Below are 17,047 nucleotides of genomic sequence, written 5' to 3' on the forward strand. Positions count from 1 at the left end.
GATCCACTTTGGTTCTCTTCCCATTCTACATGTTCTCCCTAGATCAAACTCATCTATTCCCATGGCTTCAGCTATCACATACTCATGGAAAGCCCGAGTCCTGAATACGCAGATGTCTAGTGGGCATCTCCATTAGAATATTCCACAGTATCTAAAACATAACATGTTTTTGTCTTATTCTCATTAAATGTCCTTTTTCTCAAACCGAAACCACTACACCTAGTTACTAAAACCAGAAAACAAAATTATGGACTCCTTTACCCCTATCTATCCTCCACATTCAGTCATTGACCAAACACTGAAGAATATGTATTTTTTTGTGACTGGATACCTAGTACCTCCTCTCCACCCTTTCTGGGATGTCTTTACTTCCAGCTTTCATCATATCTTCCCAGAAGTCTTACACTAGCCTTTTATTCTCCAGCTTTTCCCAGCAGTAACACCCAATTCATTCTTGCACAGCTGCTAAAACTATCCTTCAAAAAAGAAGGAAATTTGGCTGGGCATGGTGCTTCATACCTGTAATCCCAGCACTTTGGGAGGCCAAGGTGGGCAGATCACCAGAGGTCACGAGTTTGAGACCCCTAGCCTGGCCAATATGGCAAAATCCCGTCTTTACTAAAAATACAAAAATTAGCCAGGTATGGTGGTGTGCGTCTGTAATTCCAGCTACTTGGGAAGCTGAGGCAGGAGAATTGCTTTAACCCAGGAGGTGGAGGTTGCAGTGAGCCAAGATTGCCACCACACTCCAGCCTGGGTGACAGAGCAAGACTCTGTCTCAAAAAAAAAAGAAATGCAGATTTGATCATGGTAACCTGTGAAAACCTTTCAGTGATTCCCCCATGGCCTGTGAGATTCGAGGTTTTCTATGAGCTAGCTTATGCTTACTTCTTCCTCCTTCTCTCACTATGTCCCCAACTTCACTTCTGTCCCAAAGGAAGAGTTAGAATGAGTCCAAAGTTTTTGGCCCAAGCAACTAGAAGGCTAAAGTGACTATCAAGTAAGATAGGGAAAGCTGTAGGTAGAACAGGCTTAGGGAAGATTGGGGATTTGAACATGTTGAATTGAGAAATCAATAAACATCCAAATGGAAATGTCAAGTAGACAGATACTTAAGTGTGGAGTTTAGAAGAAAGGTCTGGGCTAGAGATGGAGATTTGGGAGCCATCAGCAGATAGATGTATTTACAACCAAGATACTGGATGAGATTATCTAGGGAAGGAAATGTACTGTTTCTGCGCTAACTAGTAAGGTAACCACTTGCCAGTATGGCTGTTGAGCACTTGAAATGTGGCTAGTGCTACTGAGGAATTAAACATTTAATTTTATTTTGATTAAATTTAAATAGCCATAAGTGGCAAGTGATCACTATATTGAATGGAGCAGATGGAGGGAAGGAGTTTAGATTGAGAAGAAAGGAGGGCCAATGGCTGGGCTCTGGGCATTCCACCATTAAGAGGTCATGGAGATGAACTGGGACCATCAAAGGATACTGAAAAGTAGCAAGGGAAAAAAAAAACAAGTATGTAATTTTCTGGAGACCAAGTGAAGAAGGTATATCCAGAAGGAGCAAGTGATCAACTTAGTCAGATGTTGCTGACAAGTCAAGTAAGATGAAACTTCTGCCTCAGATCATCAGGTGTTAGTTTCATAAGGAGCAAGTAAACTAGATCCTTCTCATGCACAGTTCACAGTAGGATTTGCACTCCTACAAGAATCTGATGCCTCCACTGATCTGAGAGGAGGTGGAGCTCAGGCCCTAATACCCGCTGCTCACCTCCTCTTGTGCTCCCCTCCAGTTCCTAACAGACTGCAGACTGGTATTGGTCCTCAGCCTGGAACTGGGGACCCTTATCATAATTGACACTTTGCCATAACAACCTCTTCATCATTGGTAGGTTGTATAACTGTTTGATTTTTTTTTTTTTTTTTTTTTGTAGATGGAGTCTCACTCTGTCACCCAGGCTGGAGTAAAGTGGCACGATCTTGGCTCACTGCAACCTTCACCTCCTGGGTTCAAGTGATTCTCCTGCCTCAGCCTCCCAAGTAGCTGGGATTACAGGCACTTGCCATTATTCCTAGATAATTTTTGTTTTTTTTTTGAGATGGAGTTTCGCTCTTGTTACCCAGGCTGGAGTGCAATGGCGCGATCCCGGCTCACCGCAACCTCCGCCTCCTGGGTTCAAGCCATTCTCCTGCCTCAGCCTCCCGAGTAGCTGGGACTACAGGCATGCGCCACCATGCCCAGCTAATTTTTGTGTTTTTGGCCAGAATGGTTTCGAACTCCTGACCTCAAGTGATCCACCCACCTCGGCCTCCCAAAGTGCATACAGGCATGAGCCACCATACCCTCCCTTGTGTAACTTTTACTGGGGAATCTCTGCAATTTAGAGACTATCTGAACATTTAAAAATAGCCAAAATAGCTGATTGTGTTTCAGTGAAGTCTCACAAGAACAAATACTCTCTCAGTTAATTCCTTCAAGGTATTTTAGAAAGAGAGAGACAGACAAGCAGGAAGGAAATGTAGGGTTGGGTTTTTTTTCATGATTTATACAGAAGCATGTATACTCCTTGATTAAAGATGTTTCTGGTTAGTTTTGTGCTATAACATTCAAAATGAATGCTTCTGCTTGATGTAGTTTTAGTGTCCAATGAGTGATTCAACAAAATTACTTGCCTGGTAAGATTAATTAATTTTATCTTCTTTTGATGGCATGAGAAAAGAAAAACAGGACAAACATTAATAGTTTTGAAAATAATTTGATCTCCTTCTTGGTGATATCTACAGAAGGAGCTAATAGGAGGAACATTCACTTTTGTTATGAAGCCATTTTGATAAGGATTGAAACAGGAAACAGAGTAAAACAACACAGTGCTACCCAAATGAAGCTAGTGACCGAGCTGATGTGTTAACATGTCCAGTATCTGCTACGTTCACGTTTGTTTGTTTGTTTCCATGATTTCTTTTTCTTGGTTTATCCAAAGACTGAGAAAAAATATTTTAAGAAAAGATGGAGTTCCTAGAAGCACCATTAATTTATGTGTCCCATTCTTTTTTTTTTTTTTTTTTTTTTTTTTTTGCTTTCTTGCCCAGGCTAGAATGCAATTTAGTAATGGGTATTGAAAACCTCTTTTATACTGATAATTATACTTAATGATGTAATCAGGAAGGAGTAAGGGAAGAAGATAACAAACAAACAGCCAACCAATATTTAATTTAAACCTATGAAATGCTATGCGATTACTGAGGAGTGATTTACTTCCAATTATATAGTCACCTTTGGAATAGGTGTGAGGTGGTAATGTATGTTTTGTGTATTTGAAGTGGAGAGTACTATAAATATTTATTAAGTTTACTTGTTCCGGGTCTGAGTTCAAGTTCTGAATATCCTTGTTAATTTTCTATCTCGTTGATCTATAGAATCGTTAGCTCTTCTTGTTGCATAGATCCTTTTGCCATTATGTAGTGTCATTCCTCGCCTCTTTTGATCTTTGTTGCTTTAAAGTCTACTTTATCAGAGGTGAGAATTGCATCTGCTGCTTTTTGTTTATTAGTTTATTTTTACTCTCTGTTCAATTAGTAAATCTTCCTCCTTCTCTCTGAGTCTTTGTGTATTGTTTCATGTAAGATGGGCCCGGATGCAGCATACCGATGGGTTTTGGCTTTTTATCCAATTAAAATATATGTAAGTTTAATACCAGCATTTGATGCTAGCTGGCTGTTTTGCCCATTAGTTGATGTGAATTTTTTATTGTGTTAAAGTTCTTTGCTTTTTGATATATTTTTGGAAAGGCTGATATTGGTTGTTCCTTTATATGTATAGTGCTTCTTTCAGAAGCTCTTGTAAAGCAGGCCTGGTGGTGGTGAACTCTCTAAGTACTTGTTTGTTCGCAAAAGATTTAATTTTTCCTTCGCACATAAAGCTTAGTTTGGCTGGATAGGAAATTCTGGGTTGAAAGTTCTTTTCTTTAAGGATGTTAAATATTGGTCCCCACTCTTTTCTGGCTTGTAGGGTTTCTGCTGAGAGATCTGCTGTAAGTCTGATAGGTTTCCCTTTATGGGTAACCTGAACTTTCTCTCTAGCTGCCCTTAGTATTTTCTCCTTCATTTCAACCCTAATAAATCTGGCAATTATGTGCCTTGGGGTTGGTCTTCTTGAAGAATATCTTTGTGGTGTTCTCTGTATTACCTGGAGTTGAATATTACCCTGCCTTGCCAGGTTGGGAAAATTTTCCTGAATGATATCCTGAAGAGTATTTTCCAACTTGGATTCATTCTCTTCATCACATTCAGGTACACCTATCAAACGTAAATTAGGTCTTTTCACATAGTCCCATATTTCCTGGAGACTTTGCTCATTCCTTTTCATCCTTTTTTCTGCATTTTTGTCTTCTCGTTTCATTTCACTGAGCTGGTCCTCGACTTCTGATATCCTTCCTTCTGCTTGATCAATTCGACTGTTTAAACTTGTGCATGCTTCGCGAAGTTCTCGTGTTGTGTTTTTCAGCTCCATCAATTCACTTATATTCTTCTCTAAATTGTCCATTCTCATTAACATTTCGTTAAACCTTTTTTCAAGGTTCTTAGTTTCTTTGCATTGGGTTAGAATAAGTTCTTTTAATTCACAGAAGTTTCTTATCACCCACGTTTGGAAACCTGCTTCTGTTATTGGAATACCGGTGTAATCTATTAAGCCTTGTTCCGTTACTGATGAGGAATTGCAATCCCCTGTAGAGGGAGAGGCATTCTGATTTTGAGTATTCTCTACCTTTTTACGCTGGTTTCTTCCCTTCATTATTTATTTGTCCGTCTGTCGTCTTTATAATTACCGACTTTCTAACTGGGTCTCTGACGTCCAACTTGTTGATTCCCTGCGCGGAAATCTGAGCAATCCACTGAGCCGGCCAAAAGAGCGGTGTTAAGATTGATGGTGCTTTTCTGCCCGGAAATATCCGGACTCTGCACCAAGAACTGGCGTGCTAAGGCACCAGCAAAACCGCCACGCCGGCCACAAGAGTCGCCCTGGCGACCCGTGGAGCTCCTCCACTGGGAATCTCGTGGTCCGTGAGCAACTAATATTCGTCTGAAAGTGTGGCGTCCTCTCGTTCTTTGCGCTTTCACTGGGAGGTACGTGCCCGAGCTGCTAATCATCAGCCATCTTGGATCTCTCTCGGTCCCCATTCTTTTTTTTACATTCAAAATACCAAATGTTTCTAGTTCCCATGTTTTGGGGATATCCAAATATGCCAGTTCTTTCAAAAATGCTTTGAGGTCCTTGGACAGAAGCTATTGTAATAGCACTGTACTAAGTATTTGACAAAGGGCTTAGAAATGAAAGCAGATGTGTAGTATTAATACAAACATAAAATACTGCTGTATTGATATCATGTCACAGTGAGGCACTCTGTACCCTCTTGAATATAAAATAATATTTCTACATTTGGTTCCAGCAAACACTATTGTGCTATTCTGAAATCCACAGCACAGAAATTATAAGACATCCGCTCATAAACAGAAAGCAAATCACTATTCAGCATTTCCTGCTCTGTTTCCTGCCAATTTCAGATAATTAAAACTTTTTTTAAACCTTTTATTCTATTCTGCTTTAATTCTGCTTCCTCCACCAAAAAAAAGGAAGATTTAGAAATTAAAACTCTGTGTATATAAGTCGCAGCCCTTTTTTTTTCTTATCCTGTGATAATATCTCATTCTTCATTATTGCAGACCTCAGGATATCATTGTGTTTGTAATTGGAGGAGCCACCTATGAAGAGGCTCTAACAGTTTATAACCTGAACCGCACCACTCCTGGAGTGAGGATTGTCCTGGGAGGCACCACAGTGCACAACACGAAAAGGTAAAGGAGAATATTCATTTTACAACGGTGTCCTCTTTCTCAGAGGATAAAGCTTACATTCCCTATATGTTGGAAAAATATGTTGGTCAGTACTAACCAAACTGCTGTAGACCGAAATGCTCTGGGGTTTGCAGCACGCAGAATAATTTAAGAGTTTGTGAGACAAAGGATCTATAGTACTTATGTTCGTTACATTCATAAATCTCTTTATTAGGTCAAAGACCTAGAAAGAAAGAACCATCTTACACTGTTAACAATTTGTATATCCTGTGTTCAAAAAAGGAGAAACCCTTGGACCTACTTAATAACCAGAGGCTTACACTTTGAAAATATTTAAACATAATGGTATTGAAGTCTGTGAGTTTTTCTCTTTTGTTGATTAACTTTATTCACTAAGTATTCAGTAAGAAGAATACAAAGATGAATAATCCAAAGATCTTACCTCAAGTCGTTGTCTATTAGGAAAGAACATTTAAAAATAAGAAAATAAGTGCCTAGAGAGGCAGATAAAAGAGCCAAGAGTTCTCAGAGTGACTAAGAGAAATTAGCAAATGTTTCACATGGAAGATAGTATATTAGCTGAGCCTTGGGTGAAAATGGGCATATGGAGGGAGAGTACATTCTAGGTAGAGTTAACCACATGAACAAGTTATAAAAGCTGTAGGCCACATACATACACAAAGAACAGCAAATTGTGTGTGATAAAGTGAAAAGATTATTGAATGCCATAATTGTGGAAGGCCTTGAACACCAGACTTAGGAATTTCTACTTTTGTATATAGAAAATGGGGAATTATTGAAAGCAGTGATTACAAGAAAGTCACAGTGTTTTAGGAACATTAATTTCACAGCTAAACGGTAGGTAGGAGAGGAAGAGACTGGAGAACCATGACATGATTGTTGAATCTAAAGATTAGGGACCCTGAGAGATCCATGTTGAGCCATGTATGCATAGATAATCGGGAGTCATTAAAAGTATTTGTATACTTTTTTATTTTGTGTTATTATTTGGTTTTTAATATAACTTTTCTCCTTTATTGTGGAAGTCATATATGCATATTCTGAATTTTTAATTCAGAAAGTGCAAAGAGAAAAAAGCCTTCCACAATCTAACCATGGTTACATTTTACTGTTTTCATGCTCTTTTTTCTAAGCCTGTGTAGATGTTTATGTGAGTGTGTGGGCAGAAAGGGATCTCATTGTACGTCCTGTCTTTTAACTTACATTTTGCAGTCTGATGTAAACATTTTCTAGTGTCAAATATATAATCATTCATTAAACAAATATTTATTGGAGAGTAACATTTCTTGGGTTTGAATCCTGATTTCCCTCTTACTGTTTTTGTGAACTTGGGCAAATTACTAACCTCTTTGTTAGTGTCTAGAACTCACTGGCCATTTATATATTTCTTTTGTGAATTGCTAGTTCATGTTCTTTGCCCATTTCACAATTGGGGTATTCCTTTTTTTCTTAATAATTTTTAAATATTTTAATGTATATAAATAAAGTTATTGGCCTTTATTATATATTTTACAAATCTTTTTCCTTATAGAAAAATATAATTTTATTTTTGTTTTTTACTATTCACAATGTTTTGTTGTATAAAAGTTTTATTGTTGTTATTATTTTAATTTTATATAGTCACAGCTACCAGTGATTTCTGCCTTTGGTGTCACGCCTAGAAAATTCTTTCCTACCCAAGATTATATAAATACTAATATGCATTTTAAAAATTATTTTTAGGATACATATTTAACATTATATCTTTACAGTCTATCAGAATTTTATTTTGGTGTAAACTGTTCTGTGGGGTTTCCTTTTATAACTTCTACAGAAATATTACAGTGAGGGGCTTATTTCTTCTTGACACCAAATACATCATGTCTTTCCCAACACCATTTCTACAATTCTCCAGACACCAATTGGGTATCTAACACTTCAATTCAATTCTAACACTATCTACCTAGAGTTAGCATCTCATCTCAAAGTTAAAAGGGTTTCATCCCACAAGACCACCCCCACTTCAGATGCCAGTCACAAGTCCCAGACCACCCATATTTCTGAGTGACTGGCTGTAAATCAGGGGTTCCCATGACCCCTTCCTCAGGTTTGGTAATTTACTAAAACAGCTCACACAACTCAGGAAAATACTTCACTACATTTGCTAGTTATTATAAAGGATACAACTCAGGAACAGCCAAATGGAAGAGATACATAGGGCAAGGTATAGGGGTGGGGTGTGGAGTTTCCATGCCCACTTCAGGAACACTACCCTAACCCCAGCACTTTGATATGTTCACCAACCCAGAAATTCTTGGAACCCCATTGAGTAGGGGTTTTTATGGAGGTTTCATTATGTGGGCATGCTTGATTAAATCATTAGCCTCTGGTGATTGAGTGAGGCTGCAGCTGTTTCCCCTGCCCTGGAGCTTCAGGGATGGGCTGAAAATTCGAAGTTTCTTTTTAAGGCTTGGTCTTTCAGGCCACTAGCCCTCATCCTGAAGCTATCTAGAGGCCCACCAAGAGTTACCTCATTGAAACAAAAGACACTCCCATCACTCTCAGTACTTAGAAAATTCCTAGGGACTTAGGATCTCTGTGCCAAGAATGGGGACAAAGAGACCAAATATCTTTCTATGATACCACATACATACAGTTATACACAGGTACTTCATTACGTACAGAAAAGTGTATACATGATAAACAGTGCAGTAAAATATTGCAAAGTGAATTTATCTATGAAACAACCACTGAGTGTAATGATCAAGAAATAGCATGTTACCAGCACCCCCGGAAGTCTTTCTTGTGCCTCATGCTCCCTCCTTGTCACAATTCCCTGCAAAGTATTCATTATTATGACTTCTGTCACTGTAGATTAGTTTTACCTGTTCTTAAAAGATATTTGTTGAACAAAAGAAGAAATAGACTGGGTGCAGTGGCACACACCTGTAATATCAGCACTTTGGGAGGGCAAAGTTGGTGAATCATCTGAGGTCAGGAGTTCGACACCAGCCTGGCCAACATGGTGAAACCTCGTGTCTACTAAAAATGCAAAAATTAGCCGGGCATGGTGGCGGGCACCTGTAGTCCCAGCTACTCGGGAACCTGAGGCAGGAAAATCGCTTGAACCTGGGAGGTGGAGGTTGCAGTGAGCTAAGATCACACCACAGCACTCCAGCCTAGGCAACAAACATCCTTTTAAATGAATATCTCATTTCTTTAGAAAGTAAGAGGAATTGCCAAGGGTCAGCACAAAAAGAGAACCAAAACTAAGCTTGATAAGTATAAACTGATGCTATAACTATCTAATAGGCATGTGCCACTGTTATTAAACAAGAGCACTGTGTTTTAGTAGCCACGGAGGCTCACAAATAATGCAAGAATCTTAAAATGTTTTAACTCTAATCACCTTCCTCCCAATTTGTACACTATCATTGTCCAGTGTTTTGGTTTTACCTTTTTAAAATTCCCAAATTAATCATTATTTTCAATAGTTATTTATATTTACCTGCTTATTTTCCCCCCTTTTCCCCTCTACTTCGTTTCTTTCCTCCTGGCTCTTCCTTCGATCCAATTTTCTTCTTACTAAAGAACATTCCTGCCTGAATCCCATGCCTGTAATCCCAGCACTTTAGGAGGCTGAGGTGGGCAGATCACTTGAGGTCAGGAATTCGAGACCAGCCTGGCCAACATGGTGAAATTGCATCTCTATTAAAAAATACAAAAATTAGCCAGGCATAGTGGCACATACCTGTAATCCCAGCTTCTCAGGAGGCTGACACTAGAGAATCGCTTGAACCAGGGAGGTGGGGGTTGCAGTGAACCAAGATCGAGCCACTGCACTCCAGCCTGGGCAACAGAGCAAGACACCATCTTTAAAATATATATAGATATATATATAGATATATATATATAGAGAGAGAGAGAGCGCAGATACTATATGCTAGGCACTGTACTGAAAGTACTTTAAATATATTAACTCATTGAATCCTCACATGAAGTTTGTACTATTATCTCTATATATGGAAACTGAGGTACAGAGAGATGAACTTACTCAATTAAACATGACTAGTAAGAGATGGAGCCCATTTTGGAAGCCAGAACCCATGCTTTTAATCACTATGCATTTCCTTCCTATTACCTGAATGCCTGATACTGCATTATTCTCTAAATAATATTTAATAATTTAGGGTTCAAAAGGTCTATATTTATTACTTGATGGTAGCCATATAAGATTTTGTCTTCTTGATCCAAATGAGTTCTTTCATGAATGTTTATTGTTAATGTTATTGTTAATCATAATCTTTTAAATAGGCTTTCATATCAGAATTCAAAAAGATTAATTGATCCTTAAGTAATTCCTCTGAGAGTTAGTATTTCTCACTGAGTAGCCCCATTGCCAGTGCCTAAGAATTGTAACATCATCCCTTTAATTTGAAATATCAGCAGGTTAAAATTAAATGTATATCTCCATTTAAAAAATAAGTAAGGAGGCCAGGCACGGTGGCTCACCCCTGTAATCCCAGCACTTTGGGAGGTGAAGGCGGGCAGATCACCTGAGGTCGGGAGTTTGAGACCAGCCTGGCCAACATGAGGAAACCCCATCTCTACTAAAAATACAAAAATTAGTTGGATGTGGTGGTGGGCACCTGTAGTCCCAGCTACTCAGGAGGCTAAGGCAGGAGAATCATTTAAACCCAGGAGGCAGAGGTTGCAGTAAGCCGAGATCACACCACTACACTCCAGCCTGGACAACAAGAACAAGACTCCATCTCAAAAAAAAAAAAAAAAAAAAAAACAGTACATAAGTAAATAAATAAAAATGAAGTAATTAAAAATAAGTCGGGGGATGCACATGGTGGCTCAGGGCTATAGTCCCAGCACTTTGGGAACCTGAGGTGGGCAGATTGCTTGAACTCGGGAGTTTGAGACCAGCCTAGGCAATGTGGTGAAACTCCATCTGTATCAAAAATACAAAAAAATAGCCAGGCGCAGCAGTGCCACCTGTGGTCTCAGGTACTTGGGAGGCTGAGGTGGGAGAATTGCTTGAGTCCGGGAGGTAGAAGCTATAGTGAGCCAAGATTGCATCACTGCACTCCACCCTGGGTGACAGAGCAAGACCCTGTCTCAAAATAAATAATATAATATAGAATGATAGATTAGTAAAGATTTATATATATATCTTTGTAATTTAGTCATATTACATACAAAAATGCATGTTTTAGATGTGTTTGACTAATGACTGGGCACAGTGACTCATGCCTGTAATCCCAACACTTTGGGAGGCTGAGGCAGGTGGATCACGAGGTCAGATCAAGACCAGCCTGGCCAAGATGGTGAAACCTCATCTCTACTAAAAATATAAAAATAAGCCAGGTGTGGCGGCATGAGCCTGTAATCCCACCTACTCAGGAGGCTCAGGTAGAGAATTGCTTGAACCCAGGAGGTGAAAGTTGCAGTGAACCGAGATCACACCACTGTACCCCAGCCTGGGGGACAGAGCAAGACTCTCAAAAAAGAAAAAAAAAGATGTATTTAACTAATTAATAGTGCTATTGGCTGGGCATAGTAGCTCACGCCTGTAATCTCAGCACTTTGAGCACTTTGGGAGGCCAAGGTGGGCATATCACTTGAGGCCAGGAGTTTGAGACCAGCCTGGCCAACATGGTGAAATCTCGTCTCTACTAAAAAATACAAAAATCAGTCGAGTATGGGGGTGTGCGCCTGTAATCCTAGTTACTCAGGAGGTTGAGGCATGAGAATCACTTGAACCCAGGAGGCAGAAGTTGTAGTGAGCTGAGATGGCACTGTTGCATTCCAGCCTGGGCGACAGGGCAAGACCCTGTCTCAAAAAAAAAAAAAAGGACTATGAATTTTTATTTTCTGTTTAAAAAAAGGGGGGGGATTTCCTTAAATAATTAATATCCAAGTTCCTGACAAATCACCTTCTTTTTTTTTGAGATGGAGTCTTTCTCTGTCGCTCAGGCTGGAATGCAGTGACGTGGTCTTGGCTTACTGCAACCTCTGCCTCCCAGGTTCAAGCAATTCTCCTGCCTCAGCCTCCAGAATAGCTGGGACTACAGGCACAGACCACCACACCTGGCTATTTTTTGTATTTTTGGTAGAGACGGGGTTTCACCATGTTGGCCAGGGTGGTTTCAAACCCTTGACCTCAAGTGATCCACCTGCCTTGGCCTCCCAAAATGCTGGGATTACAGGCATGAGCCACCACGCCCAGCCTCAACAAATCATCTTTTATGTAAAATGAAAAAGGTAAGGCATCCCTGCAAAGGCTTTATGCTAGATTCTTCCATCTATTTTCAGTGTTGGTATCTCTGTGTGCCTAATAGCATGCTAAGCAGTATCTTAGCAATAAAGATTCAATAAAATTTTGGACAGAATTGTTCACTGGTTTCCTGATCAATGAAACTTTTATGAAGAGGGAGTTGCTATGGTAATCACTAAATGGGAAAAAAATTTGGTTGATTTTTGTAATACATGAATGATTTAATATCAACTGTTTATAGTTTACTTTTATAAATATATATAGCCTCTAGCCAATAAATAAATAGTGAATTTATCAGTAAGAAGATAATGGAAATTTCTATTTCCGAGGCCAGTTATTGTAATGGCTTAAGTCATTGAAAGCAATAGTTTCAGCTTTGGATGGAAAGGCTCAATTTTCATGATGAGTGTAGGTTACCTTGGATATTACTAACATATTTAGTAAGCTTACAACTCTTAATACATATTGAAATCATAGACTCTCAGTAATGAAAAGGCTAATGTTTTCTAAAAATCAGTTTATACCTGGATATAGTAGATAGTAGAGCTGCAGTGAACTAGCAATAAAGACCTTGATATGGAGGAGAAAATATTGAATAATTTGCTTCTGTGAATTATTAGGGTTTAATTTCATGGGGGTTTTATTGTATAATTTTCTCTGTAATATATGGGTTATTTCTAAGGAAACAGGCCAAAGGAATAAATGACAAAAATATAACCTTGATCTCAAGAGCTCTGCAGCACAGAGGTAGCTTTTTGAGAGACTAGGGAGATTAGAAAATGGTACACATTTAGATTTGCCGTGATACATGCTCTCCTTTTATACTTAGAGTCATGTAAGTCATGGTATGGGTGGCTATGTCTTACATGGATTTGTCTTACGTGTCTTACATCCAAGTCCATGGATTTGGATTAGTGCGTACCCCAATAAACAGGAAAGGATGATATATTGTCGCTGTGAGTGTGATGTACTAATAACACAGAAGCTACTAGCCTTCCAGAATAGGAAATGCCTGTTGGGGGATATTTCTGGAATACAGGTCACTTGGTTTCCCTGTTACAACTCTTAAATAAAATCTGAGATTACTGCAGATTTATTCTGCAGTCAAATTTCAGAACTACCACCTACTAGTTTGTGTGTGTGTGTGTGTGTGTGTTTTTCACTTAATGTAATGGGTAGAAGGGTCAAAATTGATCTCCTGCATCCCAAAAAATAGTAAGTACCTTTACCCATCCGGTAGCAATTTTAACAGCCTTCAACCTGGTTTCTCTATATCTGTTTCTAACATACATCAAGATAACTTTTACTGTAAATCGAAACAAAATCTTAGTTGTAAATAAAACTTAAAAGTATAGAAAGAAATTATTCCTTTCCTCCCTAGTATATTTCCAAAAATGAACATAAGTTTTAGGGTGAGAATAAGGCCTTTGTATAAGAAAGCTCATCATCTTAAGCTAGAAGGTGCCTGAAGATGCAGATCCCTTAGATCCTAAAAGGAAATATACATTAATTTATTCTGAAATTCAAGTTGACATTCAAAGTTATTACTTTAAAGTGGCTCTTTCTAAAGTACTTTATTTCTTTAAAACAATTCTTTTGCGATAATTTTTTTAGTGATTCAGGCACTGGTTGTAATGAAGCAGAGTTCTATATATGGAGGCCTTCTGTAGTTGTATGATTTGTTTCTATAGGGCCTGCTCTAAGTAGCTGTAATTGTGATTATCTTTGTTTAGATTTAAACACCATTTAAAATAGAAGGCATGCATTTGCTGCTAAGACACCAAGGAACTTTGCAGAAGCTTAATTATCTCCTTAACAACATTCTTAATAAAATTGCCTTCTAAATAAAGAGAAGCAGTCAATATTTCTTCTCTTTCATAGCCATATGAAGTTTAATACGAATTTTGTATTACTTCCCTTTTTCATTTCATATATAATGAAATACACAGATATAAAATGTAGTAACCAATTACAGAGACTTCTTTAAAGGTATAACTATCATGCTTTTTTGAAGGCAGAGAACCTGCCCTGAAAAAGAATCTGACCTGAACACATGCTGTCCTGAGCAGTTAGTCTAGTGTGTCTCTGGGGTCTATGCAGGTTTGCAGTGTGCAGATTGTTATCTTTTGTCTCAGTATTTGCCCTTCTTGTGTAATTACTTTCCTTCCCCTTACTTTCCTCCTCTTCATTTGTCTCATTAGTCATATTACCCAAATATATATTCACTTGTTGGGGAGGGGGAATGTCAAATTTCAATTTCTAGGAATTATATATGGCATAAGTCATTGCTATAGCATCACAGATATTTTTCATCAGCATCTTTGTAGAACAGTCACGAGTTCTAGTTATGAGTTCTGTAATAGATAAATATTTGTTGAATGTGTGAGAACATAAAGTCAATAGTTTGTTCAGTCAGCTGTTTACTGAGCATTGGGATACCTCCGTGAATAAAACAAAGATCCTAACCCTTGTGAAGCTTTCATTTTAATGCAAGGGGAGACAGAAATAAACAACAAACTTAACAAATAAGTATATTTTATAGTAGATCAGTATGTAATAGGGGGACAGGGAATGTGGAACTGGGTAAAGGGAAATTGATAGTGCTTGGGGACAGTTGCCGTAGGTTACACTACTCAGTATGGTGTCAGGAAAGGCCTCCTTAAGAAGAGATGTGTGTAGTCCAGGCGTGGTGGCTCATGCCTATAATCCCAACACTCTGGGAAGCCAAGGCAGGCAGATCACCTGAGGTCAAGAGGTCGAGGCCAGCCTGATCAATGTGACGAAACTCCATCTCTACTAAAAATACAAAAATTAGCCGGGCATGGTAGTGCATGCCTGTAATCCCAGCTACATGGGAGGCTGAGGCAGGAGAATCGCCTGAACCCAGGATGCAGAGGTTGCAGTGTGCGAGATCGAGCCACTACACTCTAGCCTGGGCAACAGAAGGAAGAGATATGTGCAAAGACTTGAAGGAGGTGAGGGAGTAAGCCAAACAGATAGACGGAGAAGGTATTCCAGGCACAGCTACAGCAGTGGCCTAAGAATCATGCAGTGCATGGAGGAACTGCAAGGAGGCTGGTGAGTCTGAGTGGAGTGAGCAAGAGGAGAAGTAGAAAGAATTGCAGTCTGAGAGGCATCAATATCTGGGGCTGTTCCTGGAGGGCCTTATAGACTGTAAGAACTGCTTTTCCCTGTGAATTAGAGAGCATGTTTGGGTTGGGTTTTCAAAAATGTTTTTATTGAGATATAATTTACTGACTATACAAGTCACCCATTTAAGTATAAAATTCAGTGGTTTTTAGTATAGTCACAATATTCAACCACTATCCCAGTCAATTTTAGAACATTTTCATCGGCTGGGCGCGGTGGCTCATGGGAGGCTGAAGTGGGTGGATCACCTGAGGTCAGGAGTACGAGACCAGCCTGGCCAACATGGTGAAGCCCCATCTCTACTAAAAATACAAAACTTAGCTGGGCATGGTGGCACATGCCTGTAATCCCAGCTACTCGGGAGACTGAGGCAGGGAAATTGCTTGAACCCAGAAGGTGGAGGTTGCATCAAACCATTGCACTCCAGCCTGGGCAACAAGAGCGAAGCTCCTTGTCAAAAAAAACATTTTTATCATATGAAAAAATAACCCCCTCCAGCCCTAAGAAACCACTAATCTACCTTCTGTCTCTATAAGTGTCCCCATTCTAAGCATTGCATGTGAATGGAATCATATAATATGTATTCTTTTGTGACTGGCTTCTTTCACTTAGCATAATGTTTTCAATGTTGTGACATACATCAGTACTTTATTCCTTTTTATGACTGAGTAATATTTCACTGTATGCATGTGCGTGTTTTATTTATCTATTCATCAATTGATGGACATTTGTTCCCATCTGTTGGCTGTTATAAATAATGCTGCCACATACATTTATGTACAAGTTTTTGTGTGTGTTATAGGGTTTTAAGCAGAGCCATAACACCTGACTTACATTTTAGGAGGATCTTTCGAAGCTAATGTGAATTAAGAGAATTATCCACGAAAATTAACATTTGCTTATAAAAATGCATATTTCTACATGTAGTTAAACAAACTATACCCACTGTTTTATTCACCTGCAATAAACTGAGCCATTATCATAGTTAGTTTTCCAAAGCACATGATCCTACCTTGCAAATAAATGAGCATCTTGGTTTGGGTTTTGAGCTGGCCTGCCTTATCATTTCACAAGTCAATCAATATTAAAGAGTTCTAGTCCTTGCCAGAAGCAATTGACACCTTTAAGTTAGCTGTGTGAGCTGAGAGGCCAAGAACCCAATCCATATAGATGGAATTGTTATTCTAATAGGCAAAAATCCCTGTCTTCGTGGGATTCAAGATAGAAGTAGAAGGGAAACAGGAGGCGAGGTGAATTTATTAGCCAACAGTGCTGCCACTGCTTGAGCACTACCTGAGCTTTATTTAGTCTCCAGTACTTCTTAAAACTTTTGACAAGTAGAAAGACGTATCCTGCTAGAAGATGGCGTGAGATCAACAATTCTCTCATTGCCAGATTCCCTTTCAAGCCAATAATAATTACTGTACATAGTACATTCTTTGTCATACTACTAGATTCAACTAAGCCCTCATTAGCTATAAACCTGCAAAATAATTAAAGATCCCATTTTCAATTATTTTCCCCATAAGTAGCAAAGACAGATAGTTCTGGCACACAGATAAAGGAAAATAGGCATTCCCTCCACCAAGTAATTCATGCTCATTGTTAAAAGAAAATGAGGCCGGGCACAGTGCCTCATGCCTATAATCCCAGCACTTTGGGAGGCCAAGGTGGATGGATCATGAAGTCAGAGGTTCGAGACCAGCCTAGCCAACATGGCGAAACCCCGTCTCTCCTAAAAATATACAAAAA

The 17,047-nt window shown here is 39.0% G+C and overlaps 1 protein-coding gene across 1 annotated transcript in view; it reads left to right on the forward strand.

The window, feature by feature from the left end:
- Positions 1 to 17,047, forward strand: part of VPS45 (vacuolar protein sorting 45 homolog) — an 81,300-nt gene that overhangs the window by 41,751 nt on the left and 22,502 nt on the right. Inside the window, exon 14 of the mRNA XM_012462556.2 lies at positions 5,728 to 5,859. Within this exon, the coding sequence (XP_012317979.1) occupies positions 5,728 to 5,859 (132 nt within the window). The remainder of the gene's footprint in view (positions 1 to 5,727; positions 5,860 to 17,047) is intronic.

Source organism: Aotus nancymaae, unplaced genomic scaffold (genome assembly GCF_030222135.1).
Source record: "Aotus nancymaae isolate 86718 unplaced genomic scaffold, 86718_ANA_hifiasm-v0.15.2.pri h1tg000108l, whole genome shotgun sequence".
NCBI classification, from domain to species: Eukaryota; Metazoa; Chordata; class Mammalia; order Primates; family Aotidae; genus Aotus; species Aotus nancymaae.